Genomic DNA, 13,124 nt, shown 5'->3' with positions numbered 1-13,124 from the left:
CAGCAGTGTAAAACTCAGGGACACGTGAGCCTCCTTTTTATATTAAATAGATAGAGATCCAATATCTGACAGTGAGATTCTCAGCTATCGGGGTTGACTGAGTACAGAAGAGCGTTGTGGCCACTCATGAAAAAAAAATTAGAGAAGGGAGATTTTTTTTTTTTCATTCTGCACTTTCGAGAATAAAGTCAAAATACAAAGTGGAAAGTGAAGTCAAACTTTCCTCTCTGGTCCATCAGATAAGGAGTCGAGTGCGACTGACAGCTGCAGGCATCCTTGGAGTGTAACAGGAAGAGAAGGTTCCTGAAGTTATGCAACTGCATACTTAATCGATATCATATCACGTATTTTTAAAGGGATAGTTCATCCATAATTGAAATTTCACTCATTATCAACTCACCCTCATGTGGACTAAGGGCTGGGAGAAGTTTCAGAGTCCTCCGTAGCTTCTCTGAGTTACAGGGGGTCTCGGCGTAGCAGTGCATGTCCATATAACGGTTGTAAATGGATACCAACTGTCTTCGTAACAAAAAGACACACCAAAAAACATCCAATGCTGCCCGTATGTAATGTCCGTCTTGTATTGAAGCCCCGAAATGCGAATTTGTCCCGGAAAAAATTAAATAAGTCTATATTTCAAGCTTGTTTTGTAGCGGAACCTTCTCGAAGCTCCTCTTCCCGGTTCGTCAAATTTGGACGAACCAGGGTCTGTCCTCTTCCCAGTTCGTCCAATTTTGGGTGAACTATCCCTTTAAATGTTCACATTTCAACTTTTTCCACAACATTTTGACTTTATTCTCGACATTTCAACTTATTCTGAAAACAATTATTCCTCCTCTCGCTTTTTTTCCCCCATATGTGGCCTTGATACTCTTCTAATAATACACAGGCCTAACTTCCTGATCACACCTGTAGCGTATCTTTTCTCTCAGAGCTCCTGTCTTATCGTTTTTGCTCTTCCTTTCTCTCCTGTTCTGTGCTTTCATCCCTTCCTTCCTCCCTCCTCCTCCTCCTCTGTGACTCAAGTCACCCACGACTTCTAGTCCCTCCAGTCTCAGCCCCCTCAGAGTGCCAGGGAAGGACCCTTTTGCACAACTCTATCTGCAGAATTTTTTATAGAGCATCTTTTTAGGTACAGCTCGTCTCCTGTCTGCTCATTATTTGCAACTCCAGTGGCAACAAAAGTGCATGTTTGTCTCTGGCTCCTTTGTTTCAACAGAACTGGCTGTTAAAGGTGCCATACTGTATGTAAGAATGTCAATAATGAGTTCTGGTCATCTGTACATGCTGTCTCATCAGTACGACATTGAAAAAAAAAAACAGGCTGTCAAGTTTTGTACCATCCCAGTCTTATCTCTGTGTTATCTCAGGGTGCACATGAGTGAGCTGCATGCATCATGTTCCAGGAGACAGCAGATGTTCCCTCCATGCACCGTGCACCTCTGTGTCTTCACCAGTCTCTTGTCTGCAGTCCCAGTTTATCCCATCTCAAATCTCCCATGCTCCAGCAGCAGAGGAAGGATCGACTGCTCCTTCCTTCCTTCCTCTCCCTGCATCTCTAATCCTTAAACTGGCAGCGTCCAAGCGCATGAATGAATTTCTCTCCCAGTCACGTCAACCATCACGTCACCGCTTTTGGACGTTGCCCAGGATCTTCACTCGTACCTACAGAACCTGCAGAGACACAAGCCACACGGGCAGAAGGACGCTTCTGTTATCATTAAAAACAAGGGGTTTTCTCAGTGGTGCATTGAGCCAGTCACAACACAACAACACTTTGCTCTGGGATCCCATGACACACCGACTCTGCAACTCGGCTGCTTCGTGCACACTGTGGATGCTCATCATCTCGTCTCCTGTTGAATGAGGATTGATTTAGTTTTAGTTTCATTGCTCTGCAGGAGGAGACTGAAGCTCGATTTGCACAAAATGAACGTCTGAAACAAAAGTGCATTTATTGATTTGATTCATCAGATTAAATCACTGACAAATTAAACCCCAAGAGTTGATACAATAACAAATACACGTGAATCGGACTTCAGCTCCTATTTTTGCAACACAAGCTTCCTGCTCCATCTGTATTTGGCCTTGCTGTCCTGTAGGATGCATTAGAAGTGTTGGATGTTTCTCTTTTTATTCCTGGCTCTGCAATGATTTCCAATGTTTCCAAAAAAAAGTTAACATCATTTTTCTTAATATATTTTCAGATGCAGTTCATGTAACCTGAAGAATGGGGGGAGCGTTTCCCATCTGAATACGATTCACAGCAACGTCAACTATCTGAGCAAACCTGCAGTTTGCTCCTAATGAATGAACTCACCTCTCTCGGAGAATGAAAAAGGCCCAAAAATACGACTTTTTGAAATAAAAAAATAAATAAAAAAATCTCGGTGACTTGGAGCTCGGAGAAGCATCACAGTAAAGACATTGTGCCCATCTACAGTAGTCATGTCTGAGTCTTAGATGGAGGAGGAGAAGACGAAAAAGAAGACAAAGAGTGCGTGCTGCCATTTAAATCACATGGACAGAGCTCAGCCTCACTGTTTCCTGGACTAAGAGAAAACACCCAAAGGGAGAGATTTTTGACATGTTTGACTGTTTATGTACAAGGAGGAGTAAAAAAAAAAAAAAGAAAAAGAAAAAAGTTGGGTCCCACATGTACACACTGTTTGAGTTGTCTTTGTTTTCGTTCCTCTTTCTCCAGGTCAGGCTGGGAGAGTCGCCTCCTTTCAATTAGCAATCATCATATATTTACCTTCTAAAATCAATCATCCTCCAATTAGGACAAGAATTGCAAACTACTGTTTATACCACACTTTTTTTCTTTTTTTTTTTTGTTTTCTTTCATCTTTCTGTATTGTTTGGAGTAGACATTCCTTGTGTATTGTTTGTATTTATTTATGATTACCTATAGAGAGGATGACATTATTAAGCAAAATGTAAATGTTACTAGTCACTGACTTCCTTCAAGCGGAAGGTCTTCAGGTTTATACATAGGTATGATTGATTGTAGAATTGGATTTTGAGTGATTGAGATGATTTTTTTCTTTTCTTTTCTTTTCTTTTTTTTTTTTTTTTAAAGAAGTTAATATAAAGTTTAAAGAGACATGTTTTGCTGCTGTGGCACTAAATATTCTCTGTACTCGCATGATGCCTTGTACAGTTATCGGTGGCTCTGAGGGGGAGGGGGTCGCGCCGAAGAGGATGTGTATCAATGTAATAATTCATTTATACCGTCAAATCTGTGGGGGTCGGTTTCTACGAATTTGGCGAGGAAACATTTTTCACATCAGCAAAAATCAAAATCACTACATTTTATGATCAAGGCAGCAGTTGCATTGAAAAGGAAATCGCCACACTGCAAAAACTCAAAATCTTTCCAAGAATATTTGTCTTATTTCTTGTCAAAATGTCTCAATTTCTAGTCGAAACTAATCTCTTTCCACTTAAAATAAGATTCATCACCTTAAAATGTACTTGTTTTTAGATAATTTTCATTTGTTTCAAACAAATTTTCACTTGAAATAAGTAGAAAAATCTGCCAGTGAAAGCAGGTTTTTTGTGCTTCAGATTTTTCTACTTATTTCAAATGAAAATAGACTTGAAATAAGTAAAATAGTGTCTAAAAACAAGCTACTTTTTAATGTGATGATTCTTATTTTAAGTAGAATGAGATTTCTTTTGACTAGAAATGACATTTTGACTAGAAATAAGACAAATATTCTTGGTAAGATTTAGAGTTTTTGCAGTTGCATTTATGCTTTTTATGCTTTGGGCACGCCATTTATTCTTACATTTAACAAACGAAGCTCCTCGGCCCCTTCACCAACCTGAATGTGCAGCAGGGTTCCTTCCTTTCATGCTTGGATCATGTTTCCATAGACGAGCACCGGTGTGGTGTGTGTTGTTTAGGACAACGTGGGCCATGGTGTGTAGGTTCAAGTCCGGTTACGGGGGGGTCGGGTCGGGTGGGGGTGTGAGGTCACTGCAGGAGAGTAGAGAGCGCTGTTGATCGGTGCTTTGTGTATATAGAACTGGTTCCTTCCTGCCGATCACTGGAGCGGGTGGGTATAGGTGGAGAAATACGAGGAAAACGAAAAATGGCCTGAACATGAAAGTGGCTCTTAAATCCATTAACTGAGCATATTTGTTGCATCGTCCCTGCAGACATATATTTTTGTTTTTGTTTTTCCAATAAAGTGCAAGCTTCCACACTTTCTACGCCCCGGATTTAATTATTTATCAAAAGCACCAAAGAAAAAACACTTTACAATAAGGGTCCCTTAATTAATGTTATAGTTAATACATTATTAAGCATTAATATATAAACTAGTGTGTTAATTAATGCTGAGTAATGCATACATAATGATAACTATTCAACTTTAATTATTACTTAATAATGTATTAACTAACTTTGAGTAGTAAACATTAACTAGAAAAAGATAGCATTTCCTGCAGAAAATGCGTGTGGATGCTGAAAGCAGCTGAACGCTATTGCTGAAGCAAAGAAATGTTGAATCACGTTATTCAACTTTTATTATTACTTAATTTATTCACTAACTTTGAGTAGTTAACATTAATTAACTGCTTACTAATAGGCTACTATAGGCATAATGATTGTTAATATGTCTGTAAACAGTTAATTAATGTTTAATAATGTACTAACTAATGTTAATTAAGAGACCCTTATTGTAAAGTGTTACCAAAGTTTGTTATTGATAAGGTCAGATAAGTTATTATAGTATCATACATTTCTGTATAAGAGAACAGGATAGGATACCTACAGGCTCCAGTAGCAGTTGAGTAAAATAAAAAAAAAAAATAAAAGTGGAAATGTGTTGAAAATCAATTGAAATCTCTTCATTTTCTATACCCGTGAAGAATTCAATAGTTTGTTGATGTCCCTTCAGCAGAAGTTACAGCTTCCAGTTCTCTCACTCCATTCTTCAGCCCTGACAGATTCTCCAAGGCGGCTCCATCAGATCGGATGGTAAGTATCTCAACATCGGCTATATTCATGTTTTATTATAGGACTGAATTTGGTCTGTAACTGAAAATTTGGAGAAAATATGAAGTCATGCATACATATTTAATTCAACTGCATGTCAGTAGAGGAATCCCACAGAGCAAATCCCACATACGGTGTGGAAAATAAGAATTTGATCCCCTTTGCTCCCCCACAAAGAACTGGGACAGCCTGTAGTTTTTGTGATAAGTTTATTTTAACAGAGAGAGACAGAATATCAAAGAAATAATATAACCATATAAAGGTTTTAGATAAATTTCCATTTGATTAAAGTGAAATAAGGGCATAAATCAGCAGGGGATCAAATACTTTTTCTTTTTTCTTTCCCCACTATAAATAAATAAATAAATAACATTAAACAGGACTGGAGCTGAATTTGTAAAAGCTGATCGATTGATTGACGGATGAATCCAAGGGGGGAGTCGTTATTGGCTCGTATAGAGAAGCCAGAGTCCCACACCACACTGCATCTTTCTGCTGCTGGAGCCACAGGTGCAGCAGCTCATCCATGTGCAGCACACACACTACCACACACACACACAGAGAGAGAGGGATCTTGATATAAAAGGTACATCCTGCTTGGCAAAGCCTCAGCATGAGCAATAAGACGGCTCTTTGTGCTGCTGCTGCCACTTCCCCTTCGTCTGGATTCAGCAGTAGAAAGATGCATGTGTGTGTTTGTTTGTGTGAGACACCGACTTTCATGATGGAATTAATTGGCAAGTTGATAAAAAGCCTCTCTGTTCCTTTTCACTCTGATCTTCTTCAGCGATAGTTAACCTGATTTGACTTCTCCATCTCCTCCAAAAACTGAGCTCGGCTCCATTCGTTTGAACCGTTTCCTGCAAATTTATTTAGGATATAAAATTAAAGCAGAAGTAAGTGGAATATTTGTGTTAATATAAGTCTTAAATAGTTATATCTTCTGACAGCAATCACTTCATAGAGTGTTTGGTCTGAAACACGGGACCGTCAGTCACTCTGCTCTGCTGTAAGCCGATCGAGGAGAAAACTTTCCTTGTATCCTACAACCTTTATCCAATGAGGAGAGAGAACGGCATAAAGGGGCAGTCCTCTCTGTGTGTGCAGCCAAGGGATGCGCGTGAATGTGGTGACGTAGGGACGAGGGCGGGGACTGCTAACTCCATCGGCTGACTCCATCAGTTAGACAAAACCACCGGATCGCTTACTTCTGCTTTAAATATTATAAATATATAAAAATAAGATTGCTACAGTACACAACCATACAAATGTGTGAGTTTTTTTCTTTTTTTCTCAGTCTATCAATAACAGGCTTGTAAACAGAACAGTGAAAATGAAAGTGGGACATTTCTATCTCTGAGGTTGTAACTAGAACGTGGGAACTTGTTGAATAGGAAGTGACTGTATATGGGTGAGTCTGAGTCGTGTTTTTCTTCTTCCTCCTCTCTCTCTCTCTCTTTGTCAGGCTGCAGCATCATCCTGACGCCCTGAGCTGCAGAGACCAGAGGACCGGTCTCTGGTCTCTGGTCTCTGGTCTGATCCTCCAGGTGGAGCTCTGCCTCCATCTTGTGGTCCAAGGCTGCAGCTGATGGAGGAAAGCGAGAGAGAGATGGTTTGTTTCTCTGCACTCCAAAAACTCAAAATCTTACCAAGAATATTTGTCTTATTTCTAGTCAAAATGTAATTTCTAGTCAAAACAAATCTCATTATACTCAAAATAAGACTCATCACATGAAAAGTAGCTTGTTTTTAGACACTTTTTACTTCTTTCAAGCAGATTTTCACTTGAAATAAGTAGAAAAATCTGACAGTGGAGCAAGTTTTTCTTTCTTATTACAAGCACAAAAATCTTGCTTTCACTGGCAGATTTTTCTACTTATTTCCATTGAAAATACGTTTGAAACAAGTGAAAATGATCTAAAAACAAGTAAATTTTTAGGTGATGAATCTTATTTTAAGTGGAAACAGTTTAGTTTTGAATAGAAATGACATTTTGACAAGAAATAAGACAAATATTCTTGGAAAGATTTTGAGTTTTTGCAGTGTGTGTGTGTGTTGTTAATAGGCTATAAACTTCAACCTCAGAGCTGTCTGTCCTCAGACTGTCCTGACCTGTCCCTGAACACCACACAGAGACAACATGGAGCTGTGTGACAGGTTGAGTTTTATTTACACTGCAAGAACTCAAATATCTTTCCAAGAATATTTGTCTTATTTCTGGTCAAAATGTCTCATTTCTAGTCAAAAACTAATCTCTTTCCACTTAAAATAAGACTCATCACCTAAAAATTTACTTGTTTTCAGATCATTTTCACTTGTTTCAAACTAATTTTCACTTGAAATAAGTAGAAAAATCTGCCAGTGAAAGCAAGTTTTTTGTGCTTGTAATAAGAAAGAAAAACTTGCTCCACTGTCAGATTTTTCTACTTATTTCAAGTGAAAATCTGCTTGAAAGAAGTAAAAACTGTCTAAAAACAAGCTGCTTTTTATGTGATGAGTCTTATTTGTTTTGACTAGAAATAAGACAAATATTCTTGGTAAGATATTTGAGTTTTTGCAGTGTGTACATCGGGCTGATTATCATGATAATTAATACATACTTAGTAACAAGCCTGTAAGTTCAATTAATCAGTATATACTACTGTGATTTAACTAGCCTAGTTAAATAAAAAGATGTAGTTTAATACCATAATATATAGGCTATAGGGGTGACCAAAGGCCAATTTATTTACTTCATGTGTCAAATATTGTGTTGGTCATAATACAGGTTGTGGCTCGTGTCTGTTGATTAAAGAAGGTGAAATGTTTCCATGTTTGTCTATTCTGGGTCACATTAGTTAGTTAGTCATCACATTTCAGGCCAAAGGTGAAGTGTTGGTGTTTTTACTGTTCTCCTACAGTATGTAAAAATGGGTCGCGTTTGACCCTTAACATTATTCAAGGCTTAAAGCCATCTGCCTGTTGGTTGCCAGTGAATTAAATAAGTAATGTGTTACATAAACATTTTTAATTTTGCTCCCCAAATAGTTTACTTTAGGCGTGCTCCTTGGGGAAAATGTTATGGTAGAGCCCTCGCTACTGCAAATGCTCCTGTGACACTTCATTGTTCTTTATTGAATGTATTTTCAACTACAAACAAGCCTAACACGCAACTTATGTATTGCAATCAATTTCTAATTTTGTGACTCCGCATTTCTTTTGTACGTTTTTTATTTGTCATAGGTCTTAAATTTCATCCAAAATAGTCTTAAAAAGGTCTTAAAAAGTCTTAAATTTGAGCTGGTGAAACCTGCAGAGACCTTTTCCCAACTTGTTTCCACACAGTTTATGGATTTTGAGGTCAAAAACTATTATAAAACCATTCAAACTACATACAGGAAGTGCATCAATTATGTGAAATTATTAGTAGGTCTACAAATAATGGTGCCCTTGAGTCATGTAGCTGGTGTTACTGCATATCACAACTGTTATCTTGAATTTAAAAAGAAGATCCATGAAGAAGGGAACATGCTCTGCTGTCTCCTTATCTCCACTTATCTGATTTTTTCTTATTAATCTCATGATTTCATGTGAAGCTTTTACTGATATCAAATGACCTTATTATTTTAAGAAAATTGCAAATGGAAATGCAATGAATGAATACAAATGGATAAAATGACGTAATTTAGAGATTGCACCCGCACGGTGATTGACAGCCTGTGGTTTAATGTTCTGTTGCCTCCACATTTGCATTTTTCATGGAGACTGTCACTGTTGTTCTGTCACTGGTGTTACCTTCCTTCTCCAGATTAACAGATAAACTATTTTTTATTTGATCATAACTTTATTTTAACCGATTTTTTTTCCCCATAAAGTTGGAATAAAATATTTTTTTCACCCTCCTCTGATTGTGACAATGTCATTTGATCATGATAGATATACAGTAGATAGATAGATAGATAGATAGATAGATAGATAGATAGATAGATAGATAGATAGATAGATAGATAGATAGATAGATAGATAGATAGATAGATAGATAGCGTATTGCTGGTAACTGGGACTCAGTATGTAATCATTGCACTTGGTCAAATGTGATTACTGATGTGTAGCTATAAATAGGAAAAAAGAAAAGAGGAATGTGCCTGAAATCAGAATTATTCCAACATTATGGGCAACAAGGAAACACAGACAGCATGAACAGTAATCTTACTGGGCCCACCTACATCCGGCCTGGGAAGCCAGCAAAAAAACAACGTGGACAACGTGACAGGTGCTTGAAGTTGGTAGGTGAAGCACTGAACACTCTGTGTGCCCTAGTAGCCTAAAGTTTAAGGGATAGTTCACTCAAAATTGAAATTTCACTCATTATCTCCTCCCCCTCATGTGGACTAAGGGCTGGGAGAAGTTTCAGAGTCCTCCGTGGCTTCTCTGAGTTACAGGGGGTCTCGGCGCAGCACTGCATGTCCATATGACGGTTGCGAACGTCATCCAAAAAGACACACCAAAAAACATCCAAATACCTCCATACTGCTTGTCTGTAATGTCCCTCTTGTATTGAAGCCCCGACATGAGAAATTGTTCCGAAAGAAATTAAATAAGTCTATATTTTAAGCTTGTTTGTAGCGGAAGCTCCCAGTGTCTCAGTTCACTGCTTTGCCGGTGTCTGTGCAAATCTCGCCACCCAGTTCACTGCTCAGATTCCGGCAGAGCAACACTGGGAGCTTCCGCTACAAACAAGCTTAAAATATAGACTTATTTAATTTCTTTCGGAACAATTTCTCATGTCGGGGCTTCAATACAAGAGGGACATTACAGACGAGCACTATGGATGTATTTGGATGTTTTTTTGGTGTGTCTTTTTGGACGAAGAAAAGTGAGCTCCGTTCTCAACCGTCATATGGACATGCAGTGCTGCACGGAGCCCTGCTGTAACTCAGAGAAGGCACAGAGGGGGAGTAGATAATGAGTGAAATTTGAATTTTGGGTGAACTATCCCTTTAAATGTCTATTGGTGCATTTTTCATCTGTTAAATGTATACTGTACCATCTAACATTAAATTTGCCTCAAATTGTACATTTAGCTGTGGTCTACTATCTCCTCTCAATAACATCAACAGTCCCGCAGGTAGGCTAGAGTATAGCGTCAAATATTATGGCAAACTCTTTAGGTGTAATTGGAAATGCATATTTTTCCTTCCCCCCCTTTTCATCGCCCCTGCCATGAGCCACCAAGAGACGTCACATGTGCCCCGGGGCAGGAAGGAGCTCGAACCACAGTCTATGGCTCGAACCGGTGTCCCCTGCTGCTGCTGCTGCTGCTGCTCGGTGCCGCCCCCTGCTGGCCGCTGTGCAGCTCCTCCTCCTCCTCCTGCAGAGTGAAGCAGAGACGGAGCTCAGCTGGAGTTACTGCAGGTCGTTACTCAGCGAGGAGCCGCAGCGGGAGGTGAGTTCACTGTTTTACTGGTTTACTGGTTTACACCACGAGAATATTAATGTTTCTTTCTGTAGATGAGAGTTGGTCTCTTCTCTCTTTGGTCTGAATGTTGTAACAACGCTGTTCTCACTCTGCTCAGACTAGAGAGTTGGCTTCAGTAATGTCAGAGCAGTGGGAAAGTAAAAGTGGAGCAAAGAGAGAAACAGGTATTTTTCTAAATCCGTGTAGTTCAGCCAGCTTTGTAGGACCGGACTCGGACCTGGACTGTTGGGATAGAAACTTTATGTTTGGTGTTTTTTCTCTCGGACAGTTGTAATAACTTATAAAGAACCGTTTTTCTGCTGTTGTAGAAACTAAGAACTCTTGAACTCTGTCAGACTCTTTTGTCCAGACAGTGACACATCTATGGCCTGTTATTTCATGTAGGCTTTGTACTGGATTGTCATTGAAGCTCAGCTGTTTCTATTAAATTAAAGGATTAAATAACTGAATTACTTTGATCTGGACAGAAAGCAGGAGTTCATAGAGAGATGTGAAGTTAGTTTGATGTCAACAGTGACTTAAAGAAAAAGAAAAAAACACACTTTTAACTATAAGATGTATTTTCAAATGCTTGTTAAATGTTGAATATCTAAGGTGTTACACAGATGAGGAAATATTTACAGCTGCCACAACAAGGAAATATATAGATATAAATTTACCCTTTACCCTGTCAGAGAAACTGGATGTGCAGCATTCTTCTGTCTAAACAAATCAAGGGCTTTGTTTTTACTCAGTGGAGCTCAGTTTTAAGGTAGTCCTGGGTTTTGTTTTGTTTTTTAGATTAAAAGGCAATTACACCGTATACTTAACTTGGATCATGAATGATTACATGAGCCAACCGCGGTGCAAACACAACTTTCTAAAGCAAACTTATAATAATAACATTACTTACTGCCACATTCTCCTTAGCATTTAGCAAATAAAGCTAAATATGGTCATTTTAACACAACATGAACCTTAAACTATAGTAGTAAGTGAAATTTGCAGTTTATTCCCACAGTTGTTTTTGATTAGGGCGGACGTGGACATTGTTACAACTTGCCGGCATTCCTCAAAGAGATTTTGTCTTCTCTTAAAGGAAAAGACAAATCTGTGTTGGAGGAAAACAAAAAAGAAAATTGAAATGTTGAAATTGTATTCTCACTTAAAACTAAAGACAGATGTGTGTCACTGATGTCTGTCAACATTTTTTTACTCCCTCGTATGGCGTCAGCAGAGGTAGCAGCTTTCAGAAGGAGGAAGAAGTCTCTTTCTCACTGTGGGAGTGTATCAGGCTACATGTCAAGGCAGATGAACGCTCATGTTTTATCAAGCTGTGAGTGAGTGTTGGATTTGTGTTTCATTGTGCACTCCTTAGAAAGAATGACTGACAAGGAAGTAGCGTCATTTATATATAAAAGCTTACACAAAGGAGTCACAAAGTGCTTAAACACAGGCCAAAGCATAAAACACTGATGGAAACATATGAAATACAGTAAAAGGCCAAATGGCAGTGTGGAACACAGACAAGTTGGATGGGTCTTAACTGCAAAAACTCTAATATCTTACCAAGAATATTTGTCTTATTTCTAGAAACAAATCTCATTATACTTAAAAAGCAGCTTGTTTTAGACACTTTTTACTTCTTTCAAGCAGATTTTCACTTGAAATAAGTAGAAAAATCTGATAGTGGAGCAAGTTTTTCCTTCCTTATTACAAGCACTGGCAGATTTTTCTACTTATTTCAAATGAAAATTAGTTTGAAACAAGTGAAAATTATCTAAAAACAAGTTAATTTTTAGGTGATGAGTCTTATTTTGAGTAGAAAAAAATTAGTTTTGACTAGAAACGAGACATCTTGACAAGAAAGAAGACAAATATTCTTGGAAAGATTTAGAGTTTTTGCAGTGTTGAGCTGCATTTTGAATAGACAGGAGAGAGGAAGGTGTCACCTGGACTCTCTGAGGTCCTGCAGCTGCAGCTTTGACCACTTGTAACTGGTCCAGTGAAGATTTCTACAGGCAGGACACAAGAGAGTTGCATTAGTTGAGATGGGATGATATGAATGCCTGAACGGAGTCAGAGTCTGGTCCATAGTGACACCTAGAGACCCCAGACCAGCCACAACCATGAGGGACGGAAATAAGGATTTCAGTTTTAACTGTTAAAAAGAAAAAGAAAAAAGAAAATTGGCAATTGGTTAAAGGGATAGTTCAACCTTTTGGCAAACTGGCCCATTGCCATAATCCCTATAGTCATAGCAGTAGGTTCATTACCTTTAATTGTCGGTGCAAGCTGTTTTTAGAACGGCGGAGCAGAGCCGCGAGCTGGAGTCGTTTTAGAGGTAAATTCATGCAAAACTGATGCGTGTTGCCTTCAGGGACAGTTTTTCAGCAAGCAGACTCTGTATTTCCCTCTAAAACAACTCTGTCTGGTAATGTTGTGTTATTATCTCATAGCGTGGTGAATGTGCAGGTCACAACTTGTCCACCAGAGCGTTGTGGAGTTGTTGGATTGTGTATTTGATGAGTTTGATGAGGGAAACCAAGAAATCCCATGAGCCTCTGTAGCGTAGCTCTGAGCAGCTCACGGCTCTGCTCCACCGTTCTAAAAACAGCTTGCACTGACAATTAAAGGTAACGAACCTACTGCTATGACTATAGGGATTATTATGGCAAT

At 38.7% G+C, this 13,124-nt stretch overlaps 1 protein-coding gene across 7 annotated transcripts in view; it reads left to right on the top strand.

Annotated features, from left to right (window-relative positions):
* Positions 1–2,644, top strand: part of picalma (phosphatidylinositol binding clathrin assembly protein a) — a 51,010-nt gene extending 48,366 nt beyond the window's left edge. For 5 of the 7 annotated variants that reach the window (XM_083986436.1, XM_083986437.1, XM_083986434.1 and 2 more), the window contains 2 exons: positions 1,027–1,132; positions 2,208–2,644. In XM_083986436.1, the coding sequence (XP_083842562.1) occupies positions 1,027–1,119 (93 nt within the window). In that variant the 3' untranslated portion in view covers positions 1,120–1,132; positions 2,208–2,644. The remainder of the gene's footprint in view (positions 1–1,026; positions 1,133–2,207) is intronic. The other 2 variants (XM_083986439.1, XM_083986438.1) reach the window with 1 other exon arrangement.
* Positions 2,645–13,124: the final 10,480 nt, after the last annotated feature.

This window comes from Trachurus trachurus (genome assembly GCF_905171665.1).
Source record: "Trachurus trachurus genome assembly, chromosome: 14".
In the NCBI taxonomy this organism is placed as follows: Eukaryota; Metazoa; Chordata; class Actinopteri; order Carangiformes; family Carangidae; genus Trachurus; species Trachurus trachurus.
Note: the sequence above shows the minus strand (reverse complement) of the source record. Positions and strands in the feature narration are given on the sequence as shown.